The sequence below is a fragment of the Drosophila montana genome, unplaced genomic scaffold, assembly GCF_035044405.1.
Source record: "Drosophila montana isolate Dmon_TW-CO22-7 unplaced genomic scaffold, ASM3504440v1 contig_3733_1, whole genome shotgun sequence".
Lineage (NCBI taxonomy): Eukaryota > Metazoa > Arthropoda > Insecta > Diptera > Drosophilidae > Drosophila > Drosophila montana.
In genome coordinates this window covers 8294878-8311584 of record NW_026998620.1, presented here as the reverse complement: position 1 = coordinate 8311584, position 16707 = coordinate 8294878, and the positions used below count along the sequence as shown (strand labels likewise).

General features: G+C 42.5%; 1 protein-coding gene across 16 annotated transcripts in view; it reads right to left on the bottom strand.

Moving 5' to 3' along the window:
- heph (polypyrimidine tract-binding protein 1 heph) overlaps positions 1–16707 on the bottom strand; it is a 165232-nt gene that overhangs the window by 22616 nt on the left and 125909 nt on the right. For all 16 annotated transcript variants that reach the window (XM_064694760.1, XM_064694759.1, XM_064694764.1 and 13 more), the window contains 2 exons: positions 12350–12473; positions 2774–3039 (listed from right to left, as the gene is read on the bottom strand). In XM_064694760.1, the coding sequence (XP_064550830.1) occupies positions 2774–3039; positions 12350–12473 (390 nt within the window). Of the gene's footprint in view, positions 1–2773; positions 3040–12349; positions 12474–16707 lie in introns of those variants that run through there.

The window sequence follows — 16707 nt, the reverse complement described above, 5'->3', positions numbered from 1 at the left end:
ATTTCCAAGCAGCAGTCGCAGCAAAAGCATCCCAGCCAAGGGTGTCCTGACCCAGTCCTAGCCCCATTCCCAGTGCCCTGGTCGCTGAAGCGAGTGACGTGTGTGGCATGGGGAAGGTACTTCTAAGATGCTCGTGCGCAAGAAGAAGACATCAACGTAAATAGCAACGAAAATAGTCACAACAACTGTTGCCTGAAGTGCCTGGGAGTGGAAATAGTATCAGCAGTAGCAGCAGAGCAGGGCAGGGCAACGTAGGGGGAGCTGAGCGGCATAGGTGAAAGGACGTCCCAACCGACATGACATATTAGAATCCTGTTACACAGCTCTGCGATGCGAGCACAACGCGGCACAGCATAGCACAGCCACGCTGCCTGACTGCCAAATTGCCAACATAAATGTCAGTGGCGCGCAGGGCTACGGGGTTTTTCATTTCTGATGCTGCCAACTTGGTTTTCGTACGCTCGTCTCCCTTACTTTTGTTTTATTTCTATTTCTTTTATTTTTTTTTGCTGTTTCTCTATGCGACGCAATCACTCAGGCGTTGAAATCTGCAAATGTATGTGCATGTGTGTGTGAGCAGATGATTTGAAAATCCTGTATTGCTGATTTGCTACTGCTGATGTTGCTGTTGCTGCTGCTGTTGCTGTTGTCGTCGCAGCTTTGCTTTCAGGTGCGTGTGGGGTTAAATCCCTTAAGGCGTGCAATGGATTTGAGTTCCCGCTTGCACCTTGCCTACCTGGCCCAAAAGGCTTTAAAAGAATATTTTAAAGCATATCTATTTGAGGATTCACATGGCCAATTGCTCTGATGAGAAACTGTTGCCTACGCTACAGGGGCCTTATGCAGACGTAATTCAAAGCGAACTGTCTGTCCTTTGTGCATAACAATATCAATTTGGAATTCACGAACTGCATTTGGCCGAGTAGCTAATAAAACTAATACATAAACTCGAAAATGTTAAGTTGAGGAAAGCACTTGACTAATATTTCAGCTGCGCGGACAGCTGTTGCTGCTGGCTCCTTGAGCGTTATTTTTTTATTTCAGCTATGACAACAGCACTACGCTGAGCATCTTATCTGCAACTGTGCACGTTGCTGCGTTTAACAAAAAGAAGATGAAAGTAAAACTCGAGACTGACAGCGAAGACGTTGAGCAATCAGCGCAATGGTAGCGCCAGGTGGAGACGAAGTCGGCGCTATACAAAAGCCAATGAAGACACTTCTTAAAATGCGAGGCCAAACAGCAGTTGCACAACAGGCCAAAACAAAAACCCGCACACACAATCACAACATATTTTTCGAGATGTGTTGACAATGGGCAGCAGGGCACACACACTTACACACATACCAAAAAAAGGGAGCAAAGAAAAAGAAAAGTGAATGAAATGAGAAATTGTATAAATATGTTGGCCAAGCGGCGGCAACAACAAAAGCGGTAACAACAACAACAAAAACACCAATGACAGTCAAGAAGAGCTTTACACACAAGATTAAGCTCACACACACACACAGAGATTTTCCACTAGAGCAAAAGCAACGACAGCGGCGTTGACTTTTCCACTCGTCTGCGTTGTCTGCTTTCTCATTGGGACTGGGAGCGATGGCAGCAACAAGGCCTTTTACCAGGATTAGTAGTTAACAAGAGAAATCTGGCCACACCCACGCACACACGCTGGCACAGCCAAAAGGTAATCAGTAAAATGTAACTGTATTGTTTGGCCATGACGTTAGCGCTGGCTGCTGCTGCTGCTGCTGTTGTTGCTCCTCCTGTTGTTGTTGTTGATGTCACCTTATTCATAGGCACGCCTACTGGCATTGTTGTTGCTGCTCAGTTGCTGCAGCCTCTTAACCTTTTTTGTTGCTGTTGTAGCTGTTGTTGCAGCACATGACTGACGATCTCTTTTTAAGTAGTTTTGCTTGGGGTCATTTTGGGCTACAATGTGAGCTACGTAAGCCGAGAGGCAGGTGGTGCACACAAGCACACACATACGCATACACACACACACGCAAAAGGTGACAACGTCGTTTTGGGGTTTTTCGGCAGGCAACAACAACAATATTGCGCACTTTGTTGCTGCTGTTGTTCTTGTTGTTGTTGTTGCTGCTGCTGCTGCTTTCATTTAAGTAATCAAAATATGCTTTTGACTTTGTGCTAAGCAGCTGCCGTACGTTTGTCTGTTCGTATCTCGGAATGTCTATGTGTGGCTAGAGCCTTGTGGTTTTCATTTGTGTATAGTCCGTTAGTGTATGTATGAGTGTGTATATGTTTTGGCCACAAAACCCCAAAAACTATGCATTTCACTGCTTTTGTCAGGCATGTGTGCCAGCTATATACACGCATATTTATGTATATGTATATGCATATCTACATTTATCTGTAACTGTGTTCGTATTTGTGTGCGGGTTTGTGTATTTATTTGAAAGCTTTTTAAACTTTGGCAGTGACTTTGTGGCTTACGAAATTAAAATTAGAAATTGGTTTGGACCGTCACTGACAAATATCCCTTAGCATTTATGAATGGCCAACATATGTGAGTGTGTGTGTGTGTGTGTGTGTGTCTTGGGGGAATTAAGTTGCCCAAGAGATTGTAATTAATCAGTGAGCGACCCACATAATAACGAGACAGTAGCAACAACATTTGCATATAAATCGTTGTTTGCCTCAGACCGAAACTTAATTGCCACATTAATAACACTTAAGGCCAACTGATTTAGTTGCTTATAAGTTTTGGCTTAAAGAGTTTTGTTTTAGTTATCGTTTTGCATACACTTACATTGTGACTCTGGTCCGTCTTGAGCTCGCGATGATTGGAGAACTGCACGTAGACCATGCGGCCGCGCATCTGTGGCGGATTCACTGTATAACAGGATACCATCGATGTGGCGGATATCTCGTCGGCCATTTCAATAAATGCTTGATTCTTGCCCTTCAGCACCAGGACATTTGTCACACGTCCGAATGGTATGCCAAGTGCAACTACGTCCGATTCACCAGATTCGTTTGGAATGTTGCGCAAATGAATGACTTTCGAGGCTTTGGCTGCAAAGAGAGAATGTACGAGTATGCGTAAGTAAAATTTATAGAGCGAAAGAGAGAGAGATATACAATATGTATGGTGAGTGAGTGGCTGAGTGGGTGGGTCAACTAATTAATAAGCCGCTTAAAATATTAACAGCTGCCATGCCAAACGGCACCGTTCGCCGTCAGTACTTCCGCTTCCGTGCGTCGCTTAATATTCACGTTCTTATTGTTGTTTTTTCATGCATTTTGTTCTCTCTCACTGTGAACAAGCCAAATAAAAGGCCCGATAACATGGCGAACGTTGCGGCATTTGTATACATGGACGGCGTTGCATGGACACTAAAGGGGCAAGGGACTAGCAGGTGCAGGGGAAGCGGCAACAGCCTGGCGCATAAATTCATTCATTGCACTCTCTGACTGTGAATAATCCACACAGCGACAATGTCCGGTCTGGTCCAGCCAGGTTCGAGCCCAACACACAAATACAAACACACACACACACACACACACACGCCAATAGACAACGATTGTCTTTGCTGTAGTTGTTCGTTTGCCAGCTTGGTGTTTGTTTGTTATTTTTGCATAAATAAAGTGGCTCCACCGTTGAGCTGCATTGCAACAGGGGTGCACAAATGGGATTTTAGGCTGTTGTTGTTGGCCGGCAGAGAGCATTTTAGGGATTTCGCTGCGACCCCATTGCACATCTGTCTAAAGTGCCTTAAATTTTTATAAACAAAAGCAAACAAATTTGCTGGCATGGCACATGCTTTATAAAAAAAAAGTTTATATGTATTGCTGCTCTTGCTGCCGGCCGCAACAACTGACACCGCGAGTGCTGGGCAGTGGAGGTGGCGCCGACTGCAGCTTGTCTAGCTGGTGCTTAGTCAACACCTGTTAATGTGCTGGGTTTTTCTTTTATGTGTGTGTGTGTGCGAATGCGTGCTTGTGAGCGTGCCCCATCATATGCAAATGAAATGTTGCAAACACATTGGTGCACAGTTTTTGGTTTGGTTTTTGTATTTGTATGTTTTTTCATAGCTGTCGTCGTGTGTGTATTTGCAGTATTTACCGCACTTGCTAAACAAGCAAACAGAATATGTGCAAGAGATAGCTCGCGACAAAGCCAATGGCAAAAACGGCATTTGCCACAGGAATTTGCACTTTGTCCTGCCGACTGCCAGCATTTGAGCTTTGCTGCATTTAAATTTGAAATGGATTTTAAAGAGTGCTTTTTAACACCCACGAACTGTATGGATGGGCCCAAGAAGAAGTGGGCGACGAACGAGTTGCAGGACTTTATGGAAAAAGAGGTAAGCCCTTTGGAAAATCCTTAGCTCAAGAAATTCGATAGTACTGTGTACGAGTATTTAAAGAAGCAGATGAGTGCGATGGAAACGCCTTAAGATATACAAGAGGTCGGTCCAGCGTATACATTTCATTTTTGTACGACAGATTTTAGCGGAGCTCAGAAGTTGCACTGAACTGGGTACTCATGACAATTGATAAGCTTGCCAGATAAGTACCCTTATTTATCAGCACATCCTTTCATCCATTCAAGACTGCTTATCGTGAATCATGCCTAGATCAAAACGCTTAAGTTAGGTAAAGGCCCAGAGCCTTTGCCTTCTTTTTTAAGTATTTAAATTTTACATTTACTAAGCTTAAGTTATTATTTTGTCTACGTTAACACAGCTCCACCAAAGATCCCTTCAATTCTTCATATTTATCAGCAGCGCTTAATAACTACTTACTAACTAACCTACTAGCTTACTGTTAGCTGCTTTCACTAGGTCCTTACTAATAATAGCTTAACACATAAAAGGGTCATTACCCGACCCAGTCTCGATATGCTTGTCGGCCCGTTTCCGCTGCCGCCCTAGTTCCTGTTGCTGTTCAACTAGACGCAAACTTTAAATCGCCGCCAACCTGCATGGGTCAATGTGCCAATTTATAACAATGAGCAACAAAAAAAGTGAAGAAATAAATGAAAAATAGGCACAGAGCCCCAATCCATCCATCGTTGGGCCAACTGGCTGGCCATTCAGGCCAACTTGAAGTAAAAGTCATGCCAACTTTGAGAGGGGACTCGGCTCGACTCGGCCTCTCAACTGCAGTTTGGTCAGCGTGGCGCAGCATTTGATGGTGAATACAACTAATCGGAAATTACACTTTTTGATTAGTTCGGAACGGAAATGAAGTTGAAACGAAATTATGCAGGGCAGAAGCAAACCAAAGTGCACGGCATTTTAGCCGCTCTCAACCTTTTGGCAGCTCATAAATTTATTAAAAATCGATGGCCAAGTACCGGCCGAGCGCCGCTGCCCATAAATAAAGAGCTGCAACTTACTCGACTAAAATATACCTGCACCAAGGGGATAAAACTCGACCAAAATATATTCTTAATATTTGAAATTTTTTGCATTTGCTTAACGGAATGTTTGTATTAAATGACAGCTATATATTTTGTGGGAGATTTCTGCAGTTGCTTATCAAATACCATATGTGCTCTTATACCAACTTTATCTCAGTTGAGTGAGAGTATTAGAAAAACGAAATAAAAGCGAATAGAACGGAAACGTGCTGCACAAGACAAACAACAAATCAAGTGCCGCTGGGCAGTTGCCGGAAAAAACGACGGTACTGAAAATATGTAAAACTATCTATCATGCATGATGACGCTGTCAACGAGCAGCGAAACAAAAAAAACAAAAAAATAAATGAAAAAAATTGAAAAAAAAAGAAAAACTGAAAAAATGAAATCTACTGAAAACGCGCGAAACGAAAATTTGTGGATTTTTTGACGTTCGCCATCAACAACTCAATTTAGGTTTGTTTTCCACTAGCAGTTGAAACTGCGACGTTGTTGCTTTTGTTTCTGTTGTTGTTCTTGTTGCTGTTGCTGTCGCTTTGCGCCGCAACGAGGGGGAGTTTGTAACAAATCGCAACAAATGCTGCCTGATGGTGTGAAAGCGAGAAACTACGTCAGTGCAATGAGCAAATCGACTACCATCGACATTCACTCAACGGCGAGCGTTGCCGCCGGGCTTCCCTCCCAACTCATACATCTCCTCCCAGCCAATCACCTGACCTGAACATAAAGGCAGCGGAGGGCATAATTGAAAAGGAAGATGGCGACGAGTCGACGACGGCCGGAAACACAGCCAACAAGGCCCTGGAGCAGACAGCTGCAGCCGAAAACGAGCAACTGAATTGAAAAAAATGTTCGGTATTTTCAGTCGGGCTCAATGCGACTGGTGCCTCATGCCCTGCGGCTCAATTTTGTTGAAGTGAGCGAGTCTCTGTTGCATTTTTTGAGTACTTTAAGGAGTTTGGAGAGCTTGCCAAGAATATACGTATAACTTGTTGGTATGTACATATGTTAAAATAGGTTATCATTTTATAGTTCTTTTTGGGAATCTGGTATGCTGGTATTCGATACGAAATCTTACAATATCTTTAGAAGGTGGCTGCATAAATTATTCACTTTCAAGACAAAAACCGTTTAACCTGAGGGGCGTGCTGTTAAAATAATCACGCACCCATACACACGTTAAATGCCAAGCACAGCGAAAAATAAAGAGTGTGCGTGTAATAAAATTTGCATTCGATAATGATGCTTGTTGCGTGTTGGCGCATGGATGTATAAATAACAATCATACGCACTGTTGCATCGCATTAAAATGAGCTGCAATGGAAGGCGCGACTAAAGCTCAACTGTATTAATGACACGCACAATATCCTTATGGGGCGGCAACCGGGCACCTTTCAATTAAGCCCATACACACATGCAGCGTCATGTCGGGCCACGCCTCGGCCATCGATGAATTGCATGAAAATATATATGTACATATAAACTATTTATGGCTAATTGAAAAGTTTACAAACTGTAATTGAGTTGGCCCCGGTGTGCGCATGGAAATAACGGATGGTCAGCTGTTTCATGTTCCATGTCCATATGCTGTTTGTAGTTGTTGCTTTTGCGATCGAACAATGCGGCGTATGTGTAATAATTTGAGAGCAGTGCATATGGTTTTTTTTTCTTTGCTTTAACGGTCGCAACATGCACAAAGTTAATTAATGACAATTTAAATTCATAAAGCAAACAAAAACCCCAAACGAAAAATGTAAATGAAAATGAATGGAAAAGCGCGTCGAGCGTCGACAGTTGAAACAAAGCCACGAAAAAATACGATAAATGGTCAGCTCCACAAACACAGACCGCCGTTCAACCCAAAAGTAGCTGCCCCACCATCTCTACACCCAGGTAAATGTGGGGGGTGGATTTGAAAAATATGCTGATTGTTAATAACAATTAAATTTGTGCTTACGTCGCGGCATTTAATGATTTAATGTAAGCGTGACGCCAATGTTTGTATGTCTGTGTGATTATTACCAATATTTGAATATTCACACACGCAAACACGCTTTGGCTTTAATTATGCGACAGTAAATTAGGTTTTTACAGGCTCACACATCATAAATTTTAAATTGTTGGCCAACAACTTGCTGTGTGTGTGTCTTGTGCGTGCATGCGTAATGACTTAATGATATTTACTTTGCCAGCGCGTTGTCTTTAATTTAAACATCTGTCTGCGCATAATCAATCATAGCACAAGTTTTTACCAACAACTGAAACCCAACGCCAGCAGCGATGTTTGAGTTCCCTCCTTCTTAATTTAGCCAAGTACATTTCTGTTTTCAGGCCAGCCATAATTGAAAATAACGATTTTTTATCCTGCTGCTGCTCTGCCTCTGCTACAGCCAAGGCACGAGCCTAACACCCGCAAGTAATGTAATTCATTAAAAATTTGTTAGCACATAGACACAAGGCTGAAGGAGCGGGGGGAAAGGGAAAGAGACACTGTATGCGAGAAGTCAACGCACGCAAAGGCTGAGGACGTTTATAAATTTTAATTGCATTTCAATTACGGGAATAGTTTTCATTTTCTTTTTTTAGTGCTGCCAGACTACGTTGCAGAAGTAGAATGCAGTCTGGTAAAAGCAGACGCAGATTCTATGTTCTGTGCGCAGTCAAGTGGCGCATTCGGGTGGGAGTCCAACTACGTGGGTTGTAGTTCTATGAAGTATATCAATTGCATAAATTACAAGTGCATAGAGTCGAGGAGCAGCGGCAAGTGCTCGGCAACGCTTTTTCCGCTTCATTTGCAGTTTGTAATCACGAACTACGGTTTAAAGCTATTGCAGTTGCAGTAGCAGCTGCTGCGCTGCTAAGTATGCTATGAATTGCAGGGCTAAGCAGGCAGCGGGTCGTATGTTTAATTAAGTAATATATATGTGAATATACATTGGACATGCGGCTTGTGGCAGCCGCAAGTCAAAAGTCAACCCATATAAATAATGACAATAAATGCACGTTCAGCTAGCCGGCACTCACAGTGCCGGTCATAAATGATCGCACTGGACCACAGCCCATAACCAATTGACATCAACGGACTGTGTGTTTGCCTTTCAGCTGTTGTTGTTGCCGCTGACCAAGTGCAAATTCTGATTTTTATTCTGGTTTCCAGTGCTCTCTCAATATTTACACAGACGTTGACGGCGCCGCTTACAAATAAATATGACAATATTATTTTATTGACTGTGAAAATATTTACACGCAACAGACGTGCGAGAGTGCTGCGATATCCGAGACACAAGGCGGCACGCGCCGTCAGACAGGAGACTCACACACACACACACACACGCACACACAAAACACACATGCAGGACAATGAGGACGCATTGGTCGCTGCATGCACAGCACGCAGTTTGCAGTGCAAAAACATTCCAAGCTTTGCCCTTTTGGTTATGGCTATAAAAATGGTCGAGTACTTGACTTGGCTCTGATGCGTGTGCTTGTCTGGCTGATTGAATTGAGTTTATAAAATGATGTCAGCTTAACATTACGGATTTCACTTGGTGAGTGAACAGACTAGGAAAGAAAGTTTGCTTATATATATATATATATATATAATCACAGATAAGCAAACTTTTTTTCCTAGCCTGTTCACTGACCAAGTGAATTTGGACGCTGATATATATATATTAATTTTTTTAATTTATATTTTCTGTATGTGTATTATCATTTTCTAAAATTACGATAAACTACATTTGATTGTATTATTAAAAAGCCTAACAGCTTTCAATAAAGATTTCAATTTTATTGTTTAGGCTTCCCCATGAGTGGAACAGGTTTTAGTTTTTACCTAATATAATACAGCTCAGACTAATCAATTGTTGTCGGCGATCCCCTTTCAGTAGCTCCAAAAAGGTCAAAAATTTTGCTCTAAGCCTATATATTTAGTCATATACCTACACCAAACATCTATGCATGTCCATAGACGATTGGTTTTATTTTCTGTACATTTATTTTGAACGTTGCGTTTTAACACCTTGAACTCTAATGCCTGTTGACCAATAGTCGCCCCCAAATCGGTCAATAAACAAACAAATATTGGCGGTGCTGGACAAACATGGCTTGGTTACATGCATGCATATATATACTCGTTCGTATGTATGGCTTTGTGTATCATATGTGTGTGTGCGAAGGCTGTAACAATAAACAACAAGCACGCGGCAACGACCACAACAACAAAAACAACATCAATGGCTACACATGCTGCTGTCCCAGACCAGACACGCGACATTGCCACGGCTTAGCTCGAGTCGGCTTGGTTTAGTTCGTTTTGAGTTTTTGTTTAGGTTTGGTTGCGTTTTTAGCGTGGTTCGAATTAGCCGGCATCGGGTCTCAAGCTTCAGTCCCAGGGGTCTAATTTGGCTTGCATAAAATATGCATAATAATCAAAACAAAATAAATCAAACGCTACTAAGCAAATGCGAGTATTTATTACATGAACAAACGGAACTTGAGGCATAAGAAAAAAGTAAATATATCAAATATATACATATATACATGTATATAGAAAACTGTGTGCGCTTTGCATTGTAAGATGAGCCGAACGGAGCGTGGCCACTTATTCGAAGAGTGCTTCTCGCACGCACACACACACACTCACACACACACACACACTCACACACACACACACACACACACACACCACTCACTTGAAGTGGTCGGGCGTGGTGGGGCATTGGGCCAAAAGTGTTTTTATTACATTTACGTGCAAAATTTGTTGCATGTTCGATGGCTAAGCTCGTGTAACGGAAACGTTGCTCAGTGTATTGGTTTAGTATAGAATACAAATACAATTGACAACAGGCAGTGGCCAATGGACGTTGAATGAATACACTACCTAGCGTTTGGGGCGTGCCAGACCACCAAAAAAAAAAAAAAACAAAAAAAAACAATTTTTGGCAGTTGCTGTGTGTGTGTTGGTATGTATGTCAGTGTGTGCGTCTGTTTGTCTAAGGCTGGCCACACAATGCTTTTTGTTGCTTTTGTGGATGCTGCCTATTTACTTGTCTGGCATTTGTTGTTGTGTTTTGTGGTTTTTGTTGTAATTTTTGTTGGCTCAGTACGGCAATGCAATAAAAGTGTCCTTACACATTTATTTAACAATTTCTTTTGTTATTATTTTCGGCATCGGCAACGTATTTTTGCCTTTGTGCGTCAGCTTTAAGTGGTTTCCATGCGAGCTACCACACACAGAGACACACATACACGGACACACGCACAACAAATACAAATGAATTTATTGGATTTTCAGTGGCACTTCTTATTCTCGCCTGCTGCTTTTGTTCCTCTCTGTCTGTTCAACCTTAAGCTGCTCATGACTTTAAAAATTTTGCCATGCTTTGTGTTGCGCATGAACTTTGCGTGGAAAATTAAAAAGGCCGCAGGTGGCATGTGGCGTGCGGCAGGTGTCAAGTCGAGGTGGATTCCCAAGCAGCAGTCCACGGTTTCTACCAGCCATGTTTCTATCCATACTACCAGCCCGATCAGCCTGCCCGACTGCTTTCGTTTGTATGCATGAGTTGGCACTCAAATGCCGCTGGGTCGTCTGCGTCTGGACCGGCCATTCAAACAATGAACGCCTGCAACTCTTTGCCAGTTACCAACTGGCCAACAGTGCGTATGTATCAATGTGTGTGTGTGTGTGTGTGTGTGTGTGTGTGTGTGTGTGTGGAGGGGACAGAGCTTGTTGCTTTTTAATTAATAGAAAAGTCCTTTGTAGAGTAATAAATAAATATTATGCTTTTGCTTTTGCGTTTATTTTCGTTGCGTTCTCGATTGCCACTCACTTCGTACGTGTGTTGTGTGTGAGTGTGCGAGGGTGTGTGTTTGAGGTCCTTTGACTATCTCCTGTCTGACTGGAGGGCGGGCAGCACAACCCGTTAAAAAGCTTACGTTTTTTTTCTATTCAACCATATGCTGCCATTGATTCACATTGTGACGCAGCAGTTAACTGACGCGCTTTAAAGGACTGCTAATTGGAAAAACCAAAAGCGTATTAATTTTCAGCTCAATTCTAATGAAATCTATGGAAACCAAAAGGTGCTTTCATTTTGATAGCCATTTGTGAATGTCTGGTGGTTCGACCTTTGTGATTACATTGGCATTTATAGCTGTGCATGTGTGTGTGTGTGCATGAAAAATGTGTTCGCATGGATTTGTTGATATTTAAAATCATTTTGTGGCTGACTGATTTTTGGTTTCGACTTTTGGTTTAAACAGCGACTGTGACGGGCGCTTGTCAAATATTTGCCTAATGTGTGGTTCAGGTTCGGGTTTTTGGTTTCTGGCGCGAGTGGTTTTTGATTAGCTTTATTACTTTGCGCCAGCTAACACGCACACGCTTTGTATTTGGTGGTGGCGTTGGTGGTGTTTGTGTTTGTGTGCGTAGGGCTAATTAATGTGCTGGAATTGCCAAGCTGGGCTGCTTAGAACGCCAACGTGGCGGCTATACTACACTTTTTCATATTTTGCGACCAACAACAAAGGCCTCGTCGAAATGTTTGTTTCCATGCTAATTGGCGGGTTAATTGGCTATAAGACCAGTCGCGAATGCGTGTCCCATACTCGAGCGTCTGTCACAAGTAGCCAAGTGGCCGGCACTGGCTTAAGCAGGATTATGCCATTGGCATTGGCTAATGCACGCAGCGCGGGCTGCGGCGGCGGCGGTGGCTAATTGGCAGCCCAACCTGGCCTAAACTATGGCTGCAAAGTGCACTTAAGTTGAGCGGCCCAGGCGTGCCATAAAATGGGTTTATGTGGGCGCAACACAGACGGAGAGGCAGGTAAAGGCATAGGTAAGGGTATAGTTAAGCTAGAGGCACAGATAAGTTGCGAGGCAGACATTAAGAGATAGGAGAGCAAGAGAGAGAGAGAGAGAGACAGAGAGCGTGCAGAGAAATATATAAAACTTACCAATTCCGCCGGCCAGCACGGTGCTCGAATCCAGTTTGGCCTTCTTTGTGGCCAGATCCTGATTATTATTGTCGGAAGCGGGCGCCATGACTGCTGCTTGACTCAAAAGTTCGTCGCTTCCGCGCTGCATGGCCCCACAGGCACAGGTTCACAGTAACGCACAAAAAGATACAGATGCATTCGCATTGGAGACAGTTTTTTGGTGCGGGCAACGGTTGGTTTTTTTGTAGTTGTTATGTTAATAGTATTTGTGGTTGTAGTTGTAGTTGATGATGTAGAGGCACAGCACAGCAGAGAAGTTGAAGATGGTTTCAGTTTATTCAGTTGAGTTGAGTTTAATTGAATGGTAGGCAGGTAGGCAAGTTTGTAGTTGTGTGTGTGGTAGATGAAGTATATACGATTACGGTACATAAAAAGAGAAAAATAAAAGAGAAGAGAACAATATAAATATTTAATATTTACGCAAGTTAAGTAAATTACAGAGATTCAGCTCAGGTGAGCTGTTTTTGTTGTTATTGCTATTATTGTTTATATTTTTTTTTTTTAGCATTGAGTGAAATTTAAGTGGTGCTTAAGCGAGCTTTGCATTTCTGTTTGGGTTAACTTGAGCTAACTAAGTCAACATAAAAGGGTGCGCGGTAAATTGCATTAGATTATATGATACAGCATTAGACGAGGGCAGTTTAATGTGAAATTGGCAACTAGTTCTACTTATTTCTACATAATGCAATAATTCTTAAGTCAAGAACCTAGATAGCACAAGAAATAAATTTATTTTCCGTGCATTTTCGAGCATTAATAGCAGTATTTGATGGGCGTCCATTTTATTAGTGATCGGGATGTTGTAATTTATTTATTTTATTTTCTGTTAGTAATATTTTACTTTATTTCATATTCATTATTTATTAATTTTAAATTGTAAAATATTTTTAAGCCTTTAAGGGCTATAAGGGCTTTTAAATTGATTAAGACATGAAATAAAAAAGAATTTATAAATAAAAATTAAATGAATGTCTATTATTAAGAACAGTTTGACAATACATATCTTACACGGGATCAGAGAAGACATTTAAGAAAAAAGCGTTTGCAATCAATTTAAAATTTGAGTCAAATAGGCAAAGGTCAACAAGCACTTAATTAAATGTATGCATATGTCCATTGGATTTTGAAAAGCCATATAATAATGCATCAAAGCGAAAGACGTTTCTTATATTAACATATAGAAGGCTGCTTAAAGATTTAATTTTCATCATCTCCTGTTTAATAACAGAGCGAACAGCCCGCGTGCAGCTAATCATGATTCGCACTCCACAGCTATGCAAATAGAACCAAGTTCTATTTAAGTAAAGCTGTTTGCGTAAATTCTCCAACTGCAACGGTTGGGCAAACAAGCAGGGAGTTTTTTTCTTCCGTTTTTGTTGTTTTCGCCTGTTATTAGTTGGGATTTGCGAGAGGTAAATAATTGCAAAAAGCTCACAGAATATTCATTGAAATTAACCAGAATGCGGCTACAGAAAGCGAGTGGTGATTGCTTTGGCTTAGTTTTTGTTATGTAGTGAATGTTAAGAGCTAATATTGCCGCTAAACTCTAATTACAAAGCCATGTTGCATGCAGCACATGCAGAAGTGTATTGTAATTACATGTGACACTTAATTACCGCACTCACGAGTGCAAAGACAATGCCAAAGACAGAGTTGGAGACGGAGTCTGAGTCAGAGCCAGAGTCGAGCATCGAGAGTAACTAAGTTAAGCCAAACATTAAACGTAATGCGAGCTATAAAAATAAAGCTGCCGCTGCTGGGTGTGCGAGTGTATGCTGCTATTGCTGGCTACTGCTATATGCATTAGCAGCAATGACAAAAAGTCAATAAACGAGCAGCACAGACAAAGGGGAAGCGATGCTTGCCACAGTCATCTCCTGTACCACACGGCGGGCAAATTGAAAAGGGTAATTTTGTGTGAAGTAGGCACCTTTATACGATTACGGGCAAGAGGATGGGAGGGAGAATGAGGTAAGCTGGCTGGCTGACTGGCTGGTTGCTATCAATGCTGACTACGCTTGAATTCGCCACTTGGCTTATCATGAGGCGGCGCTTTGCTTTGGTGTTGCCTTGCTTTTGTTATTTGTCGTTTGTTGTTTGCTGTTTGGTTTTTATTTTTATGTGGCTGCACGTTTTATGGACATAAAAGAATTAGCTTAAATACAAAAACAACATGTGGTAATACTAATAATAACAAAGCCAAAACGCACGCACACACAAACACACACACACACACACACAGCGAAATATATCAGCAGTTCGCGGCGAAATAGCAGAGGTGGGTGTCTGTATGTGTGTATGTGATAGACAAAGCAACGGCAAAAACCGCAAAAGCACTTCACTTGATAATATCACAAGGCGAGAGAGACAAACAGAGAGAGTGAGCGAGAGAGAAAGAGAGAGCGGAAGAGGGAGTAAAAGCGCGCAAAGCGCAGACAAAAAACGAACATGACACGCACACACCGCCCCAACAAAACGGAAACTCGCATGCCTCTCTCAGTATGTGTGTGAGTGTGTGTACGTGTTTTTGTGGCTTGTTGGTTGAGTAATGATATCAGAGAAGCTGTTGCTATTCCCTCCCGTCTGTCTTGGGTATTGTATTGTTATATGGCCACGGAGGCAGCAACATATGTTTTCTTCTGTGCGTGCCATATGGTTTGGGGCTAAACTCTGAATTTGTAGCATACTTCTTTGGGAGGCTTCCGCTTTATTGGGGCAGCCCTTTTCATTCTCATTTTGTCAATGCACATACACTGCGCAGGCGAACGAGCGAGCGCTTGTAGTAATTAAATTTTAAAATGTTCTCCCTTTACAACGCTTACAACTCGGCAAAGTTGGAATGTCTCTAATGCATTCGTTATGGCACATTAACGCTCCCAAGTGCCGGCCAACTGGCATTCATTGGGGATTTGCCCGGGCTCTCTCTGCGGATCATTGCATTACACGCATCATGGGGTTTTTGTGGGGCCAATGCCCCCACTTTAAACATGACTGCAACTGATGTTGTTGTCTGTCAAGCTGACCGGAAATGTTATTGTAATATGCTCGCATGCTCTGCTAAAAAGTATGCTAAATATTTGATTATGAACTGTGTCCTTCTGCGACGCATGTGCACATATGGCCCGGCTGATAAGCCCCAGGACCCAACTGGACCATTGTCTATTGTTGCCATGCCCAATCCTTTCCCTTGCCCCCTGTCCCATCCTAGCTAGCACACTGGTCCGTTTTAATGAATTTTCCCAGCGCCTTTTTCCTTTCTATTTTCCATAAGCCGTTGCCTCTGTTGCCAGCGGCCGTTCCTGCTGCTGCCCAGCGCTCCTCACTGATTTCTATGATGACATGTGCCTTTTTATTCTTTCTCCCCCTACCTTGCTGCTGTCTCGGCTCTTTCAACATGTTTCCTTTGCTTCCGCCTTTGTTGCCGGGTAACTGGGTCAGCGCGCAATTGTTGGAGGGCTGCTAGTGCTGCTGCTTCTTCTTCTTCTGCTGCCAAGGGGGTTGCTGCCGCTGCTGTCGGACACTGGCGGAGAGAGATAATCACGCATATGCCTAACGGTTAAGTTTTTGAAGTGCACGACGCAGACGGAAGCAAAGGGTGTCAGCATCATCAGCACCAACAGCCGGTTGTGTGTGTGCGCCCTCTTTGCCAGTGTTGTTGTAGTAATGAGCGTCACATTCTGATATGGCTGATCCAATTGGATAGCGGGTTGAGAAGGTGTTTGTTTAATTTCTAGTGCATGTGTTCCACATTTCATTTTCTACTCGGAGACACTTTAAAGTGCTGCACAGCAACCGCCAATTTAACCAGACACAGCAACATTCAGTTCGGCTATATGATTAATCAAGGAGACAAGTCTTAGACATATGAGACGGACAGCAAGGATTTCCCTAAAGCCTATAGTTATCATGGAAAAGTATTGTCTAGCTAGGCTAGGGCTGGCCAAAAGGTCACGCCTTAAACTAGCAATTAAGCTGACATGTGCACATTTTCCAAGGTAATTATTAAATTAGATTGTTTTTATCATGACTTGCAAGCCTGCAGTGAAAAATATTTAGCCCTTTTCGAGTTTTTAATCAGGTTAAATAGAAGGCGGCGAGAGAGGGAAGAGTGTTTAGGTCCAGAGTATCAAAATATAAATAAGTTATGTGCAATGCTGCTAATTATGACAACAAAAGCAACGCATAATTGCATCCAAAAAGCAGGCGCTGCTGTTGAAAAGTGCATTTCATGAAGTGCCAGCAACAGCAACAGCTGTCCGAAAGACCCCAATATATCACAAAACATGAGGCATGGCAGTCACGTATTTCTCCGTACG